General features: G+C 36.1%; 1 protein-coding gene across 1 annotated transcript in view; it reads right to left on the reverse strand.

Moving 5' to 3' along the window:
• Positions 1 to 11055: 11055 nt before the first annotated feature.
• Positions 11056 to 24674, reverse strand: part of LOC123525343 (transmembrane protein 214-B-like) — a 32170-nt gene continuing 18551 nt past the window's right edge. The window contains exons 10-15 of the mRNA XM_053539615.1: positions 23983 to 24142; positions 23459 to 23576; positions 20967 to 21063; positions 17952 to 18087; positions 17345 to 17496; positions 11056 to 14938 (exon numbers count right to left, since the gene is read on the reverse strand). Of these exons, the coding sequence (XP_053395590.1) occupies positions 14830 to 14938; positions 17345 to 17496; positions 17952 to 18087; positions 20967 to 21063; positions 23459 to 23576; positions 23983 to 24142 (772 nt within the window). The 3' untranslated portion in view covers positions 11056 to 14829. The remainder of the gene's footprint in view (positions 14939 to 17344; positions 17497 to 17951; positions 18088 to 20966; positions 21064 to 23458; positions 23577 to 23982; positions 24143 to 24674) is intronic.

A 24674-nucleotide genomic window follows, 5' to 3' on the forward strand; every position in this document is an offset into this window, starting at 1 on the left:
AAAATGATATTCGTCTTCCAATACACCACATACTAAACATTTTCTTTCACTGATAGGTGTACTAATAGGTTTTGTCCATCTGCCTGTTTCAATATGCAATCGATGAGAAGAAACTCTCAATTTAGTAAATTCCTACAATGCCTATTAATAGTAATATATTTAAGATATGGCTGAAATCTAAATTCTGATAAATGTCTATAAAACAAAGCTCTGCTTGATTCTTCTAATCTGCTAGACCAGTTTTGTACAAATTGATCATGAAGCCTCTGCTTAACAACATTTTGCGATAGCCATACATCATAGAATCCTAAAGAACATAACAATGATTTAACTAGCAAAGGTAAATGTTGGTTGTGTTTTTGTTATAAGTATACACACACATATATACACACAAGTATAAACACACCCACGCCACATACATCTCCCTAATAATATTGATCTAACCCTATTGAGAATACATTTTGTACATATAAAATGGTAGTTACTTTTGGGATCAGAATTCTTTATATTTAATACTGATAGTTAACAATAGCAAAAAAAGTAATAAAAGTAGACGACCACTTGTCCTAATTCTTCTTACATATAAATGTTACATGTAAAGTGTTAGGAATGACATCCCCACCCCTCTAAAAACTGCGACAAGTTGAGATGATTTTTGCTACGTGAAGAGGATATTGTTTAAATAAACAGTCGAATGATAAGTGTGCCGTATGACGTACTGTGTAATACCAATGGTTCACCTGAATTCTGAGATGATCACCTGAAAACTAGTACTGATTCTGTAAATATCTTTTCAGCTCACCTGTCACATAGTGACAGGGTCAGCTTTTGTGATTGTCCTTCGTCCGTCGTCCGTCGGTCCGTGCCCGCGAAATGATGGTTAAGTGACTTCATAACGGTACTTTCTCTTTGATGTCATTCATTCCGTTCTGTTTATGTGACCTTTTTCTTTTTATGTGACTGATAGAACAATAGAGAGAACAATGGGGGTGTCACATAAATACCGTTTCGTGAGAACGTCCGTCCGTCCGTCCGTCGTCCGTCCACAATTTCCTGGTGAAGACAATAGAGACCACATTTTGTATTTGATTTTAATCAAACTTGCACTCAACTTGTTTGGGCATAATATCTCGGTTCCTTTCGAAAACTGGCCAGATCCCATCATGTGTTCCAGAGTTATGGCCCCTTAAAAGGCCAAAATTTGCTATTTTTGGCTTGTGAACACGATAGAGACAACATTTTGCAATCAATTTTAATCAAACTTTTACACAACTTGAATTTGTATAATATCTTGGTTCCTTTTGAAAACTGGTTAGATCCCATCATGGGTTCAAGAGTTATGGCCCCTTAAAGGGCCAACATTTGCTATTTTTGGTTTGTGAACACGATAGAGACAACATTTTGCAATCAACTTTAACCAAACTTGCACACAACTTGTATTGGCATAATATCTCGGTTCCTTTCGAAAACTGGCTAGATCCCATCATGGGTTTTAGAGTTTTGGCCCCTTAAAGGGCCAACATTTGCTATTTTTTTGCTTGTGAACACGAGAGAGACAACATTTTGCAATCAACTTTAATCAAACTTGCACACAACTTGTATTGGCATAATATCTTGGTTCCTTTCGAAAACTGGCCAGATCACATCATGTGTTCCCGAGTTATGGCCCCTTAAAAGGCCAAAATTTGGTATTTTTGGCTTGTGAAAACGATAGAGACAACATTCTGCAATCAATTTTAATCAAACTTTTACACAACTTGAATTTATATAATATATTGGTTCCTTTCGAAACCTGGCTAGATCCCATCATGGGTTCAAGAGACATTTGCTATTTTTGGTTTGTGAACACAATAGAGACAACATTTTGCAATCAACTTTAACCAAACTTGCACACAACTTGTATTGGCATAATATCTCGGTTCCTTTCGAAAACTGGCTAGATCCCATCATGGGTTTTAGAGTTTTGGCCCCTTAAAGGGCCAACATTTGCTAGTTTTATTTGCTTGTGAACACGAGAGAGACAACATTTTGCAATCAACTTTAATCAAACTTGCACACAACTTGTATTGGCATAATATCTTGGTTCCTTTCGAAAACTGGCCAGCTTCCATCATGGGTTCCAGAGTTATGGCCCTTTAAATGTCCAAAATTTGCTGTTTTGGCTTTTGCAGCCATATAAAGAATTCATTTATGGTTTGATTTGATACAAACTTGCAAAATATCTTCAACAACAATTAATCTTGGATTCCATGATGAATCTGTCAGATCCAATCATAAGTGATTACCTCCTCTGATTTTAATCAAAATGGATTTATATCTGTAAGTTCTTATAGGACTCATTTGAAATTTCATTATTGTCATTAGTTGGACTGAGACAATCAAGGTAGATAACTATGGACTGATTTTATGTCAAATTACCTCCCTTTGTTTTCAAATTAAAATGGGTGTATCTAAGTAATCAATGAAGATACTGATTTGAAATGTCATTTATGCCATCAGATGGACTCGGACAATCAGGATAGATAACTTTTGATTTAATTTATGACAAATTACCTCCCTTTATTTTATGTAAATGAATATACCTCAGCAGCATCTAATGAGATTGGGTTTAAATGTTATTTATGTCTTCTAGGGTAAGGAATAGTCATGATGGTACAAAAATGCAGCATTTGAGCCTAGGACCCTCAGACTTGGTATGGAGATTGGCCCTGACTAGTATGTGACCCATAGGTCAAAAGGGACTGTTACAAGAAAATATTTATCCTGATGAAATTTAATGTGTATGCCTATGTGATCTATGTCAAAACTTGATCTTGTCATTAAGAGCAATAGTAATCAGGTGAGCGATATAGGGCCATCATGGCCCTCTTGTTTCTTATAATTTGCTTATTTACATCAATACCAAATTATTGATAATTGTGAGATGGCATATCGCTATCAACATTGAAGTCAGTCTGGTCCTGAAGTTTCATTCATTTTGGCAGTAAACCTTACAGAATACGAAGAAATATTTTATCAAACTATCTTATAATTTTCTATGCACATCGCTTTAATCATATATATTTTATATTTCGGCGATTTGGCAATCTTACCACAGATATTATACCAGATTTATATACGTTTACCTATGGGCGACGGCTACCGCCAAACTGAGTAAATATAAAATCCATTCATAAGCAAGTCTAGTCTATGGTTTCCAAATACAATGCGTTGAATGCAAATATATTGGACGGGAGTGGGTTTTAGACTAGACAACGTTGAAATGCCCTGCACTGACTGGCTTGTTTATGAATCGGTATTGTATATTTACTCAATTTGGCGGTAACCGCCGCCCATATCTACCGTTGCCGTTTATATTCTGAATATGATTGGTTGTATTTGCTACTTTCCATGAAAAACAAACTTTTTAATAAAATTGTGTTGACATGAATCTGCTACTTTCCGTGAAAAACATATTGTTTGATAAAATTATGTTGACATTAATCTTACATTAATCTGCTACTTTCCATGAAAAACAAACTTTTTAATAAAATTGTGTTGACATGAATCTGCTACTTTCCGTGAAAAACATATTGTTTGATAAAATTATGTTGACATTAATCTTACATTAATCTGCTACTTTCCATGAAAAAAAAAATCTTTTTAATAAAATTGTGTTGACATGAATCTGCTACTTTGTATCAAAAAATAAATAGAAATAAGGGGGTAATGCCTTTAGAGCAGCAGTAAGTTGATTACTAACATATCTTACCATCTTTAAACATAAAAAGTGCAGGCAATAAAAACATTTAAGGTCGGGCCAAAAATTAAGGGTAGGTCGGGATACCGGAAACAAACATTTTTTACGCCTAAGCTGTAAGTGTTTTAAAAACAAAAATACTGCCAGACAGAAAAATGAACTTTCCCTTTCGTATCGTGATCTAGAAAAAAAGGGGTTTTATGACGCGTCGCAATGTGGCTTATTTGTGTTGCTTGCTTATGGTGGGGCTTGGGTGCTTGTTTTGGGGAAGGGACTCGTTGATGGAGATAGTAGGAGATAGGTCAGATTTTTTGTGATTCGTAGGGGTGTGAGTGGAAGCATGTTTAGGTGGAACTGGTTTGGTGGGACTGGTCACGGGGCTTTCCGATAGACTGGTTTGACGGGGCTGGCGCGTTGGAATTCTGGACTGGTTGTAGAGAGAGGTTTAATTGAGGGTGGTTGTGAGATTGCGCTGGATGTATGGCTGGGACTGGTTATGCAGCCTGAGGGATGGCTGTGTAACTTGCGTTGTTTTCTCGCTTTGGGAGGGGCATTGTTTTGGGGGTAGTTGGTGGATGGGAGACTGGAGGGATGCTTATTTGGGAGCTGATTTTGCGGTATTGGCTGTTTGGCAGAGCCTCAGCCAGACAAACTTTTCACTGACTTGCCGGGTAAACACGTTCAGACAGAGAGTAACCTAATATTCCCTATATTTCGTTCGGGAAATTTTCCCTCTTAATCTTATAATGTATACACTTTACAAAATTTCAAAAGCAACACCTTTTTGCCATTATCTTAAATGTGCCGAAGTTCATTTCTAACATTCAGTATACTTTTTGTCTAATATATTGTGAAAGTCCTATAAAAAATATCAATAAAAAATTCAAATGTGTTGGTTCTTAACAGGAAAGATTTAGACAAAAGAAAAAAAAAAAAAAAAAACACAAAACAATCAGGAAACACACTTACACCAATATTTTGTGATGTCAAAAAACTTTTTGAGCATATTATCAAAGTAAGTGTTACACCTTATGTCATTAAATGAAGCCGCACATTAAACTACTCGCATGTACTGCGGTTGCTACGAAGAACATACTTTGATGCAGAAAGTATTTCTGACAGTGGAAAACACAAAAAAAAGGAAAATGCGGCAATTAAACGTTGTAAACCATATACATCTGTTTATTTTTACACATCGTTTCAGAATTGCACCGTGACGAGTTAGTTTTCTTCCAAAATATTGTCAGATTGGAGGCCATTACCTCTTATGCCATTTACAAAATATCAGTTTGAAGCAAATGTTTACCTTAACAACAGGGCCCCGATGGCCCGAGTTTCAAAGCTGGCTTGAACAATGCTGGAAGATGTCACAAAAGGAAAATACATCTATTTTTCTGAAATGTGTAAACATGAGAAAGCGATTATGTCTTCTGGCCATGTTTTATTTCCGTGAAAATATTTCAAAATCAAACCAGCAGTGAAATAGACGGTGAAATGAATATTCGATGACCACAAAGTTTTGGTGAAAACTTTAATATATTTTATTTTATATTATAAACATAAGTTTATATCGATAACTTATTTCATGTCGGATCATGGCAGAATGAACGGGGCTGCTTTAGTTTTTTTCATTTCGTTATATTGAAATGCTCGGTAACGAAATCTTTGGTTTGATTGACTCGAACGAAAATATAATTCGTTCTGAAATAATTACTGAGATTATGCTTCATACATACCACTGGAATTTTTTAACTTTTTCAGAAACGTTTTCTTTCTGTCAGACAGAACAAAATTTTAATTTTGTATGACCTTTGAATGAAAAGCAATTCACAACGTCGTCTTCTGTAACGTTGAAGTTTCTTATCACCCTGATGTAACTAACAACATACACACCTGACGCATAGAGAATAGTTTCAGCGGAGTTTAAAAATAAAACATTGCGTTATTTCTTCATATGGGTTTGCAACAAAATGCCATGACAACATTTGTTTCAACAGTATGTTGCTGGCATAAATAAGGCCTGCATTTGAAAAGCCATCAGCAAAGACATATGAACTGTGTAACCCTGACCCATGACTAACACACATGTAAGCGAGCCTGCACGGGACGAGCTTTGTTATGATGGAGTTCATGTCCCTTCACCAGATGCATAATGGACCATATAAACACAAGCTGAGCCGCACCATGAGAAAACCAACATAGTGCGTTTGCGGCCAGCATGGATCCAGACCAGTCAGGATCCATACTGTTCGCTTTCAAAGCCAATTGCAATAAGAGAAACCGTTAGTTTTAATACAGAAGTCCATGTTATATAAGAGTTTTTTTTTATAAGTCAATTTTATAGTATTTTTTATGGAGGCTTATTTCTGCCTTTTGTGTCTTGTGTGTGTGTGTGTGTGTGTGTGTGGGTGTTGGGGGGGGGGGGGGGGGGGGACAAAAAAAAAACACGAGGACACGAAAAACTGTTGATTTTAGTGTCTTCCTGTCCTGACGTGTCGGGGCGAATACAAGAGAACACGAAGCATTTAAACTGTAATAGTCTGTGAATACTAACCAAATGGAAGATTACGCTCTTTTTCATTTTGATTAAGATATGTTTTCACGTTTCGTCCATTTCAGTAATTTAAAATTAATTTCAACGACAGCAATAATCATTGTACATATTGTGCATTTGGCCAATATCTTAGTTTTTTCATAAAGACAGTGTTCTGAACCAGCCAAATTGGAGCACAGATAAACAAATAATTTAGTTTTGGATTTGTGGTATTGTAACCCCCGAACAACAAAGTTGTAAGTGGGGAGGGGGTATACTGGTTTCAGGTTGTCTGTCTGTCTGTCTGTCTGTCCGTCTGTCTGTAGACACAATCTTGTCCCCTTGACGCAATTTAATGAAACTTCACACAAGTGATTAGTAATAACAGTAGTTGTGCATAGTGTATGTTTGGTTCTTTCAGACAAAAAAAAATGCAGAGTTACGGGACTTTGTTTTTTGTTGCTTTTTTGTTACTATACTATGTACTAGAGTCTGCATATGCAATCTTGTGCGCGCCTAATCTCCTGAACCCAAACACACAATTTAATGAAACCTGACACAAGTAATCAGTAGTAACCCTAGATGTGCATGGTGCATGTTAGGTCATTTCAGAAAAAAAATCTCCACAGTTATGGGACTTTAATTTTTGTTAAAATACTATAAACATACAGTCTGCATATGCAATCTTGTGTGCGCCTAATCTCCCGAACCCTTGCACACAATTTAATGAAACTTCACACAAGTGATCAGTACCAACCCTAGTTGTGCATGGTGGGTGATACGTTCTTTAAGATAAATAGTCTGCAGAGTTATGGGACTTCGTTTTTGTTACTATACTATATACATATAGTCTGCATATGCAGTCTTGTCCGCGCCTAATCCCCCAAAGCACATACAGTCCACATAATTATGCAATCTTGTTTGCGCCAAATTGCAATGTACTATGACAGTGCGTGCGGGGGGTGGGGTACATTCATCACCTTCAGTAATAGCTTTAGTTAGATATGGTGGTACACAGCACTATATCTTGTGGCAACTAGAGAACACGTTATTATTTTTGTACCTGCAACACGAACGGTCTACTCCCATTCAAATTTTATCTGTGCATGTAGTGGAGTACAGAATTATTTTGAATAACGGAGAAATATTTAAGTGAACTGAAAGAAATAGTCCCTGTACTGTTACACGGCTCAAAAGCAATTTAAAGTCTGCAGTTTAATCGCTCTACTTCCATTCTTTTTCAGATAGTGCCTTTACGGTTAGGTCCATATCATAAAAAAAATCAAACAACAAATCATACAAAGAAAAAATTGTTTAAAATTGAAATTAAACAGCATACAAATTATGCATATTTCTCTACAATTTACTGATAAATGCTTTGAAGATGTTCGTTTACCAAATATTAAATATTTGTGTTTGTATAAATTCTAAATTTTGTGTTTTGGCGATGTACTGCTAAACCGAAATATGAAAGGGTTATTATAACAGTAGCTCGACCTGGGATGTTGTATTCGACTCGAGTGGATTTTTGCCAGATCGGATCTCACGAGGCGCGCAAGCGCCGATTGTGATCCGACCTTACAAAATCCACGAGAACCGAATACAAAATCTCAGATCTAGCTACTGTTATAATGACCCTTTTATTATATACCTCTACCTTTTGTTTGATGTTTTGTTATTGAACGAAATCATAGTAAAAGTTTTATGCGCGCTATTTATAAAATTGTGTCAGGTAATGAAAGAAGTACGGCAGTATACAATACAAAAGGTACAATACGGAATTAAAAAGGTACAATACGGATTTTTTTTCTGCTTTTTCATATTCAGTTGTGAAATACAAGCCGATTTTTAACAGAATTTATATAGGTATATAATAAATAGGCTTACAAGGTCTGTTAAAATAAGTTTTCATTTCTTTTTTTATGACGACACTGCTATTTTCTTAGAAAAAAAAACCTTTTCTCTCTAGGCTCATCTCAAAGAGTCAAGAGATAAGAGATATTGTTGTTGTTTTTTTTTCTCTCAGAAAATGCTATCAAAGAGGATTGTATGGCAGATACTCGTATTTTAAAGGACTGATGCCAGTCTGCCTTAATATCCCTTGTTTTCAGAAATAGTAGAAGAAACCATGGAAACAAAATGATGAGTAGATATGTTCTAATAGCATGCGTAAAATACAGTTGTTGTTTTTTTTGAAGGTACAATATGTTACAAATACACTGAAAACGAGAAGGGGAAATTTCTTTGACAGTTGTATTATTTCCAATTCTTTTCACAACAACCTTTAACAAGTTATATTAATCTACTGGTGAAATACTCGTAACGTCAGAAAATATTGCATTTCTCTTCAAAGAAGATGTTGAGTCATATTATTTATGGATCTCACGAATGTCCGTTGTATTGTATTTAATAAGAAAACAGTCAGGGATAAGATAAAAGATGAATTGATATATTAACGGAACGTACATGTATACACAAACTAGGTGTACTAAATACTATACCATATGAACATAGTGCTACACGACATAGAACGCAATATGTGATATACATGTTGCGAGTCTTAAAATGGTTTTCCCTTGGCGTGTACAATATATAAGGAAGTATTCCGCCGTGTGGTGAGGAAGTTGTGAAACCACAAATACTCGATAACGCAATATGTGATTTATCTAGGTCTTCGTAATTTTTATACTAGGTTATATTAAATTAATCACCGAGAATTGCTTTCATTTGTATGTGTATATAAAAGAATTCTAAACCCCTAAGCGGTTTCTAAAAATAAATGTAAACAAACTAGATGTGTTTCCATAGGACACTTGTATTCCCGCTTCCTGTCAATGTACATGGTTTCATGACTCGAAGGTGAAATATCTTTTAAGATCTATGCAACACAAACGTTTAAGCACTAAAGATGTATGTTTAACTAAGTCAAATACCAATCCTCTATTGTTTTATGACCGGCAGAAATCCTAAACAAAACCAATGTGCACAACTTCAGCCAGGCTGAATATTTTTCCTTTTAAGTTTCATGACCCTAGATCAAATACGTTTTAAGATTCGTGCGACATAAACTTTTATGCATATTTTTACTAAGTCAAGGGCCATGACTCTGGTTGGGCTTAGTGAAATCTCAAACAAAACCCAAAGTGCACAATTTCACGTCAAATAGTATTCCTATGGATCATGATCCTAGTCCGATACGTTCTGATATACATGCGACACGAACCTTTCCATACATACTTTGACCAAGTAAAGGGCCAAAACTCTGGTGTGGCTTTAGGAAATCCCGATTAAAATGACATTCCTGCGAGGTTTGATGACTCTTGGTCAAATATTTTTCAAGTATGAACACAAATTTGGACGACGATATTTTTGAATAGGTAAAGATCCTCAACTCTGGTCTGGCTGTGTGACATCACAATCCTGGGGTTTGATGACACATTCAAATGGTTCTTTTAGATATGCACAACATAACGGACAAGGGAAACTCCAATTTTTTTTAGGGGGGTGGGTCGGGGGTCACAAAAATATGTAACTGTGGTTTTCTAACTACTGGTAATGATCTTTGGTAATTTAATAATTTGTTCAATCAAGCATGCCCCTACATTTCTGACTGGACAGACATGTACTGGCCAATATGGCTTTAGATGTTTCTTCTTGAACACTTACCCTGCTAAGTTTTCATAATGAACGTGTCCATCTTTTAATGTTGACAGTACCATTTACTGTTTAAAGGGGCGCATACCATATAGATACTGACTGAATAGCAAACAGTGTACATAGTCATGATCTGCCTGAATGTAAGTGCAGGCTGATCATGATCTGCACTGGCCGCAAAGGCAGAATATGATAAGGGTTAAAGCAGTTGAGTCAAAGAAAGCTTTGTACATGTACATAAACAACAACTCTATATTTTTCATCAATTTTATTGAACTTTCAATAAATTTAAACTTTGAATCCACAATTGCATTGTCTTTTATGTCAACATCAATAAGAAAACAAGAGCTCGTAGAACACGAAATGCCCCCTTGATGCATTCAGTAATTGCACATGAAACAGAAATTATTTGGTCACTGTACACAGAAGTTCTACTGTTCTGGGTCACTGCGACCTTAAACTTTAACCTATTGACCTCTAAATCAATAGGGGTTATTCTGCTTGTCATGACCAACCTCCATATCAATTTTCATGATCCTAGGCCCAAGTAATCGTCTGGAAACAGTTTTACTGATCTGGGTCGCTGTGACCTTGACCTTTGACCTTCTGGCCTCAAAATCACAAGGCAGTCTGACAGACAGCTAAATCCCCCGCCACTGTTATGGATAGTAAAAGGGTAAACCTTTGACCTTGAGCTGTGACCTTGACCTTGAACTGACATGGCCGACTCATAAATTCTGCACATCATCTTGATGAGGTGATCATTTGACCTAAGTTTCATGAAAATCCTTCAAGGGCTTAAGGAGATACAGAGCTCAAACCTTTGACCTTATGTTGTAACCTTGACCTTGAGTTGATATAGCTGAATCATGAATTCTTGATGAGGTGATCATTTGACCAAAGTTTGATGAAAATCCTTCATAGGGATTAGGATATACAGAGTGGACAAAATGGAAGGCTCAAACCTTTGATCCTAAGTTGTGACCTTGACCTTGAGCCGGCATGGCTGACTCATAAGTTCTGCACATCGTCTTGATGAGGTGATCATTTGACCATAGTTTCATATGTATCCTTCAAAGGGATTAGGAGATACAGAGCGGACACAAAATGGAAGGCTCAAATATTTCACCCCCGGGTTGTGACCTTGACCTTGAGCCAACATGGCTGACTCATGAATTCTGCACATCGTCTTGATGAGGTGATCATTTGACCCAAGTTTCATGAAAATCCTTCAAGGGATTCAGGAGATACAGAGTGGACACAAAATGGAAGGCTCAAACCTTTGACCCTAAGTTGTGACCTTGACCTTGAGCCATCATGGCTGATTCATGAGTTCCGCACATAGTTTTGATGAGGTGATCATTTGACCAAAGTTTTATAAAATTCCTTCAAGTTTAGGAGATACAGAGTGGACACGAAATGGAAGGCTGAAACCTTTGACCCAGAGTTGTGACCTTGACCTTGAGCCGACATGGCTGACTCATGAGTTCTGCACATCGTCTTGATGAGCTGATCATTTGACCCAAGTTTCATGAAAATCCTTCAAGGGGTTTAGGAGATATGGAGCAGACACGAAAGTGTTACGGACGGACGGACGGAGACCATTCCTACACCCCCCACCACTTGTGGCGAGGGATTAAAAAGGGGTCATCTGCTGGTCATGACCAACCTCCCTATCAAATTTCAAGATCCTAGGCCCAAGCATTATTGAGTTCTCATCCGGAAACCATGTAACATTTCCGGGACAGTGTGACCTTGACCTTTTGACTTACTGACCTCAAAATCAATAGGGGTCATCTGCTGGTCATGATAAACCTACCTATCAACTTTCATGATCCTAGGCCCAAGCATTCTTGAGTCGTCATCTGGAAACCATTCAACTGTTCTAGGCCACTGTGACCTTGACCTTTGACCTACTGATCTCAAAATCAATAGGGGTCATCTGCTGCTCATGACCAACCTCCCTATTAACTTTCATGATCCTAGGCCCAAGTGTTCTTGAGTTATCATCCGGAAACAGATTGGTCTACATACAGACCAACTGACCGACATCTGCAAAACAATATACCCTTCCTTCGAAGCGGGGCATAATTACAAAAAGTTTATGTAATTCCAATTAAAATACTAATGCTTTATCATTTCAGAAATAATGCTTCTCAAGCATGTGTATAAACAGTATATATTAGTATTGTTACTTTGTAACTGTAACATAAACAGAGGTACTACAAGCTTTGGCAACTTCATCAATATTCCAAATAAGTTTTTCATTCAAAATCTGTAAGTTTTTTTCTTTAAATCAGAACACTTTTTCTGACTTGTCAGATTGTTTTTACAACTTCCTTTATACGTTAATAGATGTTTTTTATTGTCACATTTAGTCTAGCCTTCTGTACTCTTTGTTTTAAACAATACATCCAGGATAATAGTGTTTAGAGAAATGGTTAAGCTTACTGCTGTTAACATAATATACAACATGATGCCAAAACTACAACATGAAAGTTTGAGATTTATAAAAGTTACAAACTGCAGATCTGAACAATTCTGACTAATCAATAAGCAAACTAACATAAACAATAATGAAAAATATTTTACACAAAGCTGATCTTCAACTTCAAATTAAGTTTCAATAAATATATTTTGATTAACTGAACAAGAAAACCAGATTTATGGAGAATTATTACCCAAATTGTTATTTTATCTTCAATTCTTCTCCACAGAAATGAGGTAAAATGATCGATAAGCAACCTGATACAAGTAGATATTCCAGTATCTTCTGAGATGCTAGTATAAAAGTAAGGTACTTATCCCTTATCCTGCTAAATTTCTATAATGAACTTGTCAATCTTTCAATGTGTACAGTACCATTAACTGTTAACAGGGGTGCTTACCAAAAAGATACTAACTGAATGGCCAACAGTGCAGATCTTGATCAGACTGCATGGATGTGCAGGCTGATCATGATCTACACTGGTCGCAAAGGCAGAATTGATCCTGTCCAGCATGATATGGGTTAAAACATTCCATACTGATGGCGAGTTATTTGAAGAAATGGTGCTGTATGATGCACTACAGAAACTTATCAAACTTTCAAATTAAGACAGTGTAGAATTGTACTAACCATACAATGGTACATATTTTTCTTTAAATAACAATTCAAGTCTTTATCTTGACTGAGCTATGAAGGTGATATAATTTACATTATACGTCAAGTCAAAATTTCCACTCATGAACATATATCATGTATTCCTAACACTTTGCCAGTGTCTGCTTATTTTAGTCTGTAAGCCATTATATCTAGCAAGGGTTTTATCACGAATTTCTGGTGAACAGAAATCATCAAAAGTATACATTAGCCAAAAAAATAAGATATGCACCAATTTACGGTACAAAACAAATCCTGAATACTCCCACACCACCAAATTACTGAATCCCTGCCAACCAAACTTCAACTACACTACTTCTAAACTACAAATAACAAGAGCACCGCCTTGTGGGTGCTGACGCTCATCTGATTTTTTTTGTATAATAGAAATATTGTCCTACCCATGATTTTCTAAGTCTAAAAAGGGCCATCATTCTTGCAAAAAGCAGGATAGAGTTATGTTTCTTGATGTACAGTGTCCACTTATGATTGTGAAAAACTGTTGCAAGTTTTAAAGCAATAGCTTTGATAGTTTATGAGAAAAGTTACCTTAAACATAATACTCGACCAAGAAAATGATTTTCTAAGTCCAAAAGGGGCAATAATTATTGCAAAAAGCAGGATGGAGTTATGTTGCTTGCTGTACAGGGTCAGCTTATGATGGTGAACAAGTGTTGCAAGTTTCAAAGCAATAGCTTTGATAGTTTAAGAGAAAAAGTTGACCTAAACATAAAACTTAACCAAGAAATCTGATATTTTCTAAGTCCAAAAGGGGCCATAAATCTTGCAAAAAGCAGGATGGAGTTATGTTTCTTGCTGTACAGGGTCAGCTTATGATGGTGAACAAGTGTTGCAAGTTTTAAAGCAATAGCTTTGATGGTTTAGGATAAAAGCTGACCTAAACATAAAACTTAACCAAGAAAACTGATTTTCTAAGTCCAAAAGGGGCAATAATTCTTGCAAAAAGCAAGATGGGGTTATGTTTCTTGATGTACAGGGTCTGCTTATGATGGTGAACAAGTATTCCAAGTTTCAAAGCAATAGCTTTGATAGTTTAGGAGAAAAGTTGACCTAAACATAAAACTTAACCAAGAAATCTGATATTTTCTAAGTACAAAAGGGGCCATAAATCTTGCAAAAAGCAAGATAGAGTTATGTTTCTTGCTATACAGGGTCAGCTTATGATGGTGAACAAGTATTCCAAGTTTCAAAGCAATAGCTTTGATAGTTTAGGAGAAAAGCTGACCTAAACATAAAACTTAACCAGGCAACGCCGACGCAGACGCCGACGCCGACAACCGCTCAAGTGATGACAATAACTCATCATTTGTTTTCAAAAAATCAGATGAGCTAAAAATGGCTATAACTGGCAATTTTGAACACTTTGTTTAAGCTTCTGTATGCAAAAAAAAAAATCAAGACTGAAAAAAGCAAAAAAACAAACTAAGTCAACTGACTGAAAACTGACCAGTAAATGTAACATAATGGCTCAATTATACAAAAAATATCTAAAATCACTATCAAATGAAAAAAGAAAATAACTTATTACTTTTTTTTGGCACCACAAATAAATTTTTATGTAAAATAATCTCTATTGCTGAAACTTTTATTTACACCACATTGAATATTTACCTGAAACAACTCACAGAAAGAGACAAAAATCTGACAAAGAACAATTTCCATCTGGTTAAACTGAATTGAATGACAGTCTGATAAAGCTTGGAATAAATACATGAAATGGAAAGACTGCTATGTTAAATTTTAAGTCCATAACTGACGGCACCACTCTACTGCAGATAAAGTAAAATTCTGAACTTTATTAGCAGACCAAGTCAATGTCTGTTGTACATAATGTGTTGAAAAATCACCCCTGAAAGAGAAAAATAATCATAATTATTTGCAGAACTTTTTCAATTATGATGTTTAATTATCAAAATAAGGAGATAATCATGAACTGTTATTGAACTAGGCTTGAAAGAAGAATAAATTTTATAAGAAATAAATAATCTGAAACTTGTACAACTATATCATTTAAACCTTATAATGTCTACTGCTTTTATGTCTTTTGTCACTCAAACAAAAGCTCTTGATAATATATCTATATTATTCTTGAAGTCGTGTGATGCTAAGCTGTGTGACATATATTTGGAGTTCAAAGTTCAAAATTATTACCTGGAAAAATTGCATACATTAATTATGAATAACTGCAAAAACTGCTAATGAATAACAGCTTTTATTCACTTTTATATCTGAGAAATTCAATATATAAAACTAGAGCTATCAATGAAGGTGATTAATATCCCAAAGATGTCACTTTGATAGACTGAAGTGGGTAGGACCTAGTGACCTTGGTGTTGTTGCAACTAGGGTAAACAATAGCACCACCTACGGGTGCCATCGCTTGTCTCCAAGTTCTGGTCAGTATGTAAGAAAAGTCTTATAGTTCAGACTTTTTAAGTACATAATTCTGACAAAATGCAGGTTAGAGTTATGTTTCTTGGCCTACATAGTCAACTAATGATGATATACAAGTGTGCAAAGTTTCAAAGCTGTAGCTCTTATAGTTTCTGAGAAAAGCTGAACCTAAACGAAAAACCAAGAAACTCAAATTTTCTAAGTACAAAAAGGGCAATCAGACTAGCTAAAACTGATGCCAGTTTTACAAACACCATTCTAGCAGTTTAGATGATATGGAGCAGACATGAAATAAATCTATCTGACACTGTGACCTCCCAAGCATAACTTTGAACCTAATGATTTGGATTACGCACTCTGCACATGTTGCTGATTTAATAAACAACTGATGCCAGTTTAATTAGAAGAGTGCAGACTGGAAATAAAAACATCTGACCTGTGACTCAAGCATGAACTTAACCTTGAACTTACAGACCTGGGTCACGCATCCTTTATGTTGCCTTGATAAAAGTGAACAAATGATGTTACTTTTATGAAAATCATTCCAGCAGTTAAGAAGATAATAATGCAGCAGACAGAAGCCAAGTTCCAAGCTTGACCTTGGCCTTGAACTTAGTGACCTGGTTTATGCACTTTGCACATTGTCTTGATAAGGTTTTTTTGAAAATATTTCAAGTGGCTTAGAATAAATGGGGTGAACAAAATATATAGCTATATTAGCCCCTCTAAGTATTATCTTATCCTTTGACCTAGCAACTTTGGTCATGTGTTTATCTTGTCATATCATAATGGTAGTTATTTGAATATCCACTAAATAGTTTGGAGATGAATAGCCTCCATATACTTTGCATCTTCCTGTATAAATATATCTACAATATCCACTGTGCAAAACAAGAGCTGCCACAGGAGACAGCGCGCTTGACTATTTCGAAGCTGTATAGTGAAACTGGGCACATCTGTGGAAGCTGGAGCTATCACTGGAATGTTTAATGGCTCCAGTGTGAATGAAGATATTGGACAATAGCTTGAGTCTGTGTCAAAAATGTTAAGTAATAACAGAGATAAAGATAAGTCTGTGTCAACTGTATTACGTAATACCAGAGATAGAGATAAAGTTGTATGACATAATTCATTGAAAATATCTGCAGAAGTAATCAATAGGGGTCATCTTTTCTGCATGTGCCATCACCCTATTAAGTTTCAACATTCTGGGTCATGTGATTCTCAAGTTATTGATCAAAAATGGTTTTCCATGTTCAGGCCCCTGTGATCTTGACCTTTGATAGAGACCCAAAAAACAATAGGGGTCGTCTACTTCATAAGCTTTACCAACGTAAGTTTGAAGGCTCTAGGTCAAATCATCCTCCAGTTATTGATCGGAAATGAAGAGTGATGGATGGACAGGGGAAAAACAATATGTCTCCCCCCTCCCCCGCTTGGGGAGACATAATTTTAAGTGCAAAGGGGCAGAATGCATGAAAAATTGGTGACAGAGTTATGGATCTTGTGTCATATGATGTGGAGCAACTATTTTAAGTTTGAATCAAATCCATTTAGTAATAAGTGAGATAAAGTGGAAGTCCACTTAAACTTTAACCTGAAATTCTAAGTAAAAAGGGAGGATAATTAATGAAATTTTGATGCAAGAGTTATAATCCTTGTGCCATATGATGTGGATGATGATGAGAAATAACTATTTTAAGTTTGAAACAAATCCATCAAGTCGTTACAGAGATAAAGGGAAAGTGCATCAAAACTTCTACCAAGGTGCGGACGCAGGACACCGAATGCCAGGTTGAGAAGGGCAGCTCTCCGTACTTCATATAGTCAAGCTAAAAACCTTTTAATTTAACATACTCACTGTATAATATTTTTTTCTACCCAATGGTAGGTATGTTTATAGCAGATTGCTATGTGTCCCTGTATCCAGTATGTATATTCTAGGATAAAGTCCCAGCAGAGGGCCAGATACTTCCCAACTTCATCCCAAACACTTGGGGCAAATGAGTACACCTGTAATTGTACAAAAACATCTTTAAATCAAGGTTACTGCTTATTATGCTCTTAAATTCTGCTGCTTTTTTTTAAACTTGTAATACTGACGATTTCTTTAAATTTGGCTTTCTTAGAAATGTCAGTACCCATGTCTTATTAGGGTGTGCTACAGCAACTCTGTATAACGAGGGCTTAGAGCGAAACTGGTCTATCCGTATATAGAAATAGAAGCAGATAGACCAGTTTCGCTCTTAGCCCTCGATAAGTAAAAACATGCAACTTCATTCGTGCTTTTTTACAGGGAAGACTTTGAAATAAAAATTTGGCGATGCTTTAAATTTTCTGACTAAAAACAATTAAGATAAGCATAACTAATATAAAGTATTTTTTTTTTCCGTCTTGTTGCATTTAATGACGGTTACAGTTTTACATCATGCAAATTAGAATTAACAGAAAAACTTGAAAGGAAATACCTTTTCTGCAACATATGTCCTGTGTTGTTTTGTGTTGTCCCAGAACTGAACGAGAGCCTCTGCTACCTTAACAACAACTGGGGCAACTGTGTTGTACACTTTCTCGTAATAAACTGGTACATTTACCTGTAACCAACTGAAAGAATAAAATATTTCTTAACATTATCTACAATCTGCTGTTACATTGAATGTGATTGTTTCATCAATAAATTCGCTTCTTGAACAAAATACATGACATACTATCCTTTGGGAATTAGTTTTTTTTATATTTTAAGTAACACCAGCTTTTAACCCTTATCATGCTGGATACAACTGATTCTGCCTTTGCGAACAGTGTAGATCATTATCAGCCTGTACATCTGTGCAGTCTGATCAAGATCTGCACTCTGCGCCAGTCAGTCAGTATCTTTATGGTAAGCACCCCTTTTTACAGTTAATGATACTGTCCAAACTGAAAGATGGACAAGTTCATTATAGAAATTTAGCAGTGTAAGGGTTAATGGTGAAGGAAGATTACCTGCTGCCTGTATGACATTATTTCCAGCACTGTCAGTCCTAGGAATATTACACCTCAATACTACAGCTGGAAGCCTCTCAACACATAAGAACTCTACACCCAAGCGAGGTTTTGAACCCTCAGTGGTGAGGGGAAATTGATTCATGTCATTAACTTTAACCATGGAGGCACTTGGGGAAAAAAGTGATTCAAATGCTCCAGTCAAATCAAAGATGCTAAAACAGGAGAAAGCAGGGCACACACTGGCACTAACTTTATTATGAGCCATTTTGTAGGGAGTAGTCACTAATTTAACAAGCAAATTCGATGAATTGGTATCCCCCGCCGAATGGGTTTGTGGTAAGGAATGGCAAAGAAATATATCCGGCAAAAGAAGGAAAAAAAAAATTTTTTTGGGGGGGGGGGGGTTCGTGTGTGTGTGCATGTGACCGGGTGATGGTACAAAACTTCATATGTTGATAATAAATATTGATGGAAAATTAATAAAATTTCTTGGGGGTGGGGGGTGGTGCATGATCGGGGTGGTGGTGCTTGGATGGAGGAGCGAGGTTGGGGGGAGGGTACAAATTTGCATGTTGATAAATATTCATGGTTTGTTTAAAAGAAATGAAAAAAAACAAGAGGGCCATGAAGGCCCTGTATCGCTCACCTGACCTATTGACCTAAAGATCAACAAGATTAACATTCTGACCAAGTTTCATTAAGATATGGTCATAAATGTGGCCTCTAAAGTGTTAACTAGCTATTCATTTGATTTGACCCCATGACCTAGTTTTTGACCCGACATGACCCAGATTCGAACTTGACATAAAGATCATCAAGATTAACATTCTGACTAAGTTTCATGAAGATACAGTCATAAATGTGGCCTCTAGAGTGTTAACAAGCTTTTCCTTTGATATGACCTAGTGACCTAGTTTTTGACCCCATTTAACCCAGATTTAAACTTGATCTAAAGATCATCAAGATTAACATTCAGACCAAGTTTCATTAAGATATGGTCATAAATGTGGCCTCTACAGTGTTAACTAGCTTTTCCTTTGATTTGACCTGGTGACCTAGTTTTTTATCCTACATGACCCAGATTCAAATTGGACCTTAAGATCATCAATATTAACATTCTGACCAAGTTTCATGAAGATACAGTCATAAATGCGGCCTCTACAGTGTTAACAAGCTTTTCCTTTGATTTGATCTGGTGACCTAGTTTTTGACCCCAGATAACCCAATATCGAACACGTCCAAGATTTTATTAAGGGTAACATTCTGACCAAGTTTCATTAAGATTGGGCCAAAAATGTGACCTCTAGAGTGTAAACAAGCTTTTTCTTTGATTTGACCTGGTGACCTAGTTTTTGATCCCAGATGACCCAATATCAAACTCATCCAACATTTTATTGAGGGTAACATTCTGACCAAGTTTCATTAAGATTGGGCCAAAATTGTGACCTCTACAATGTAAACAAGCTTTTCTTTGATTTGATCCGGTGACCTAGTTTTTGACCCCAGATGACCCAATAACGAACTCGTCCAAGATTTTATTGAGGGTAACATTCTGACCAAGTTTCATAAAGATTGGGCCAAAATTGTGACCTCTAGAGTGTTAACAAGCTTTTCCTTTGATTTGACCTGGTGACCTAGTTTTTGACCCCAGATGACCCAATATCGAACTCGTCCAAGATTTTATTGAGGGTAACATTCTGACCAAGTTTCATTAAGACTGGGCCAAAAATGTGACCTCTAGAGTGTTAACAGTCAAATTGTTGCCGACGGATGGACGACGGACACAGGGCGATCACTAAAGCTCACCTTTGAGCACTTCGTGCTCAGGTGAGCTAAAAATTGTAGGGTGGGGTGGGGGGAGGGGACGGGTAGTGACAGGGAGTGGGTACACAACTTCACGTGTTGATAATAGATGTTCATGGAAAAAACTGAAAGAAGTTTAATGAAATTCTACCAATTGGTTAGTTTGTTATGTACAAATATGTGAATTTTTAAACAATTAAAGGGCAATAACCATCTGAGAAACATTCTATACTGCTGGGTTCAATGTAAGACTAACAGATATTGTCATGTCAACTTTGTAGCTTAATGGATAGAGGGGATCCTAGATGTACCTCTGTACATTATTTCAGGTAGAACACTAGGTAGACTAAAAAAAGGTTAAACTACAAAAGTTAAGCCCGGTGATTTAAAGCTGTTAATAATGCTGACAGCCGAGGGCATCAACATTAAATTTTGGAAAAAAAGCATCTAGAAATATGTTATATACATATCAGTAAGTCAAATTTTGTTCGCTTGAAATCGGATAATTCAAGCACCACCCTTTGCTCAGACTCATTATCAGGTCCTGGCTAAATCCCTGTATAAGGTATATTGTTGGTGGCTCGCACTACTGTTACCTTGAACAAACTGTGCTGGTCCCATTGAGTTCAAGTGAACAAAGTTTGTATGCTAAATTGTATCTCTGTTTCTTATGATCTGGGAAGTGTACATACCCAAATATGATGTCAGCATAATACACAAGTGTTGTCCAGATCTTCTGTAAAACTCCTAAAACCCCATATGCTTCAAGAAATCTCACAATTTTGGAATCTAAAAAATAAAAGCAGTACTTTCTTTAAAACACACACCTTAACAAAGCATTCGCAGTTAAGTCTTAAATTTTTGTTAGCCTTCAAATATATCTCGATTAAATACACTTTTCAATATAAATACTTGTGTAACATTGCCAAGTTAAATCATTTAGATCTATATTTGAAGACAAAATATATAAAGTACATAGGCATACTTAAAAACAATGCTGTTTTGGGCAAGTAAAATGCAACTAACAAGCTTGGTAACCTGCAGGAATTGATTTCCTCAAAGATTGTCAACCAGTTTTTTTTGGGGTTTAGTATTGTTTTTTAAAAGACTGCTTACCTGTACTAGTTAAGTGGATGTAACCTTTTTTACAGACTGGCAACTACTTGTTGGGTTTAACACTGTTTTTCTCACAGACTGGCAACTAATATATTGGGTTTAATGCTGTTTTATTCACAACTATGCCAACTAAACTGTTGGGTTTAACACTGTTTTTCTCACAGACTGGCAACTAATATGTTGGGTTTAATGCTGTTTTATTCACAGACTGCCGTTTAACCCTGTTTTTCCAATAAACTGTCAACTTAATTCAGTTTGTTGGGTTCAATTCTCTTTTTTGAACAGCATGCCACACTTAAATGGTTATAACCTAACCTTACCATGTTTCTGGATATTTGTACCAGTATTTGCTTGTGGACAACTTCCTCACATAAATCAAAGATGAGGGACAAATGAATTTAGATAAATTGTCTGGTCAAATCGTCGAGGAGAACACCTTTGCACTGGGATCGTGCAAGGAACTGTCTGGTCATAGTCTTGTGTTCTGAGCAAACAGGGCAGATTCAAAGACTGCCAGGATTTCATAAATTAGAGAAATTGTACATGACTTTTGTCCAGTAATAGAAGTCCCCAACCAGGAGGGGCATTTGTCATCTTTGTTGCCTTAAGAATAACATTTTTTATATTGAAACTTAACTTTTAGCCTGCTAGTAATTTTGCCTTTGCGACCAGTGCAGACCAATCATGGTCTGCACTGTACCCTATTTATTCAGCAAATTTTCAGCAAACACACTTTCGAATAACTAGATTCTAATGATACTGTCCAAATTGAAAAAATCTTAGTGTTATTTCTACAGTGACGCAGCGGGGCGCCCCCCCTGCCCTTTTTAACTGCCGCCACACTGCCCTTAAAATGCGTCCTCCTGCCTTTGATCACCTGCTAATTCCCGCCGTCTTCCTGTAGACATGCCTCGCCGATTTTTTGATCAGCAAATTAAGTCATGGCGTGTGCACACATTTGATGAGAATCAATGAAGTGTTAAAATTAATCGATAAAGAGCTGTCAAAATGGCGCCAATTAATGAATTGTCCGTAAGTGGCCAGCTGATTACCGAGCACTTGAAAAGCACCCTGTACGATTTCTTCATGCAAGCCTTAAATTAGACCATTGTTTAATATAATAAGAAGTGTATATCAATGCAGTCTGATCCTACCGTAATTCTAACTCTGATGAATTTCTAAAGCAAAAATAAGTTTCGAATGTCCGTTCACGATTCTAATTACACCAGATGTTGTATGCAATTTTTCCATAATTCTTTCAAAAAGGCGTATTTTTTATGATAAGTAACAGAAAATTTAAGGACCTATCTCTGGTTTACACTAAAGCATCAAGTAAAACAAGTAAAAACCACTTTCAGATGACATTCTGAAAGTGTACCAGTATCCAGATATTTCATTTTGGATATATTTTTTTACAGAGTTTAATATCACTTTTCTGTTAATGAAATATTGACAAAAGACCTAATCAATATTAAATGTGACCTGAAACAGACCTTACATGTTGCATGGTTTCAAGCTTATATACATATAAAGGCCTCCACTATTTCATGTTTACATGAATAACTTGGCATCCTTGGTGACATTGTTAAGCAAAAAGGCTTGAATGTAATGACCAGAAGTACAGACTAATGTAAAAATCCATTTGTAAACTCTGTTACTGGTTTTGGGAAGATATCATTTGCCACTTTATTCTTTTATAAGTGTGCACTATAAATCATAAATGTTACGAATACATAGTCATAACTATAAACATCTTGAAATGCAACTACGGTAACTGTCCTGTTAAAAACAGCACCCTGCTCCTTTTTGGCAGCACCCTGCCCTTTTTGAGCTCTAGAAGTAACACTAAATCTCCTATACTTTGTAAGTTGACACAGGATCCATCTGATGTGACTCACCAGTGGACAGATGGACAAATATTGACAAATGGTTTGCATATTCTCCATATTGCCTTCTATCTATGCCCCGTATTTTATGAAAAATTTCTTATACGTTTTAAGATACAATGGACAAACAGTGCCACTTGGGGACTAACAACAACAGTATAATTAAGTTAAATTGTAATCACCTTTCAGAGTTTTACTTGTGTATACATCATATGCTACAACTGCTATCACCGTGGAAATCAGGAAGAACATCAACAGTCTCCACGGAAACCTTGGCTTGCTCATTTTCTTCAATAAATCCTGAAATACCAAAAAAGCTGTTTTAATCCTAGTTTCACTTCAAACAGTCCATTTATTTTCACTCCAAAATAACATTCCTTTACAAAACTTCCTTTTTTGGCTTAACTTACCTACAGATAATCTGAGAGAAACAAAATGTATTCATTACATGTTAGACTTTGAACTGTTAATCAGTTTTTTTAGAACTTCTCATGAAAACAGACATTTGAGAAATATTTCAGTTTAAAGTTTAAAAGTTCCACTTTTGGTTGCAACATGATTTTTACAAACTTACATATTAAGTAACAATAATTAAAATTAACATATAATTACTATGTTCACTCACATATGTTTTAAGCCTAAAAAATATATGTTAGCGATATATGACAAAAGGTACTGAAAGCAATGAAGTTGATGGACAGTTTACCTCACAAACAGTGGTCATACTCTCCCATTCCCCTGCATTCTTCCCCTGGGAACCCTCTTCATTGGTTCTCATAAACGTCATCAGTGTTTGCTGAAGTAACTTCAGATCCAACAAGCCCCTGGCCCTTTCCCAGTTGTTACTGATATGCAGAAGCAGCACTCTGAAATATGACAAGACAGCTATGATGGCCCTAGATTGCTCACCCTAGTTTCACAGCATGATTGATTTGGTAATGGACCACAAAATGAAAACATCTAAGAAATTATTCTGGAATATTCAGGTAGGAAGATTTTTTAAAGTTTCCACTCAATAAATATGGACTGGTAATGTGGGGGTGGAATAAAAGATGACAAGATAGAAAGACACAATATAAGAAGCATGAAAATCATGTGGCAGACAATGTAGGCAGTGGGAGAATGATATGATACTAAGACACATTCTAATATGCTTGTCTATGTTAAAACACGTTTACGCTAGAAGTCACGATAATGTGCGGTGACGTCAAAGTTTTTGTTGCCACCAAGAAAGAGCGCTACTATATTTTATCTACTGTTTTAGATTAAAGGCATAACTAGAACTAAAATAATTTATAGCAAAACCGTGTTTTAACACTATTTATACACTTGAGCGGTAACACATCATACAAATAATTTCAAAAAATTATTATGCTCGACGTATAACTGCCCATCGTG

This window comes from Mercenaria mercenaria, chromosome 3 (assembly GCF_021730395.1).
Source record: "Mercenaria mercenaria strain notata chromosome 3, MADL_Memer_1, whole genome shotgun sequence".
Taxonomy (NCBI): Eukaryota; Metazoa; Mollusca; class Bivalvia; order Venerida; family Veneridae; genus Mercenaria; species Mercenaria mercenaria.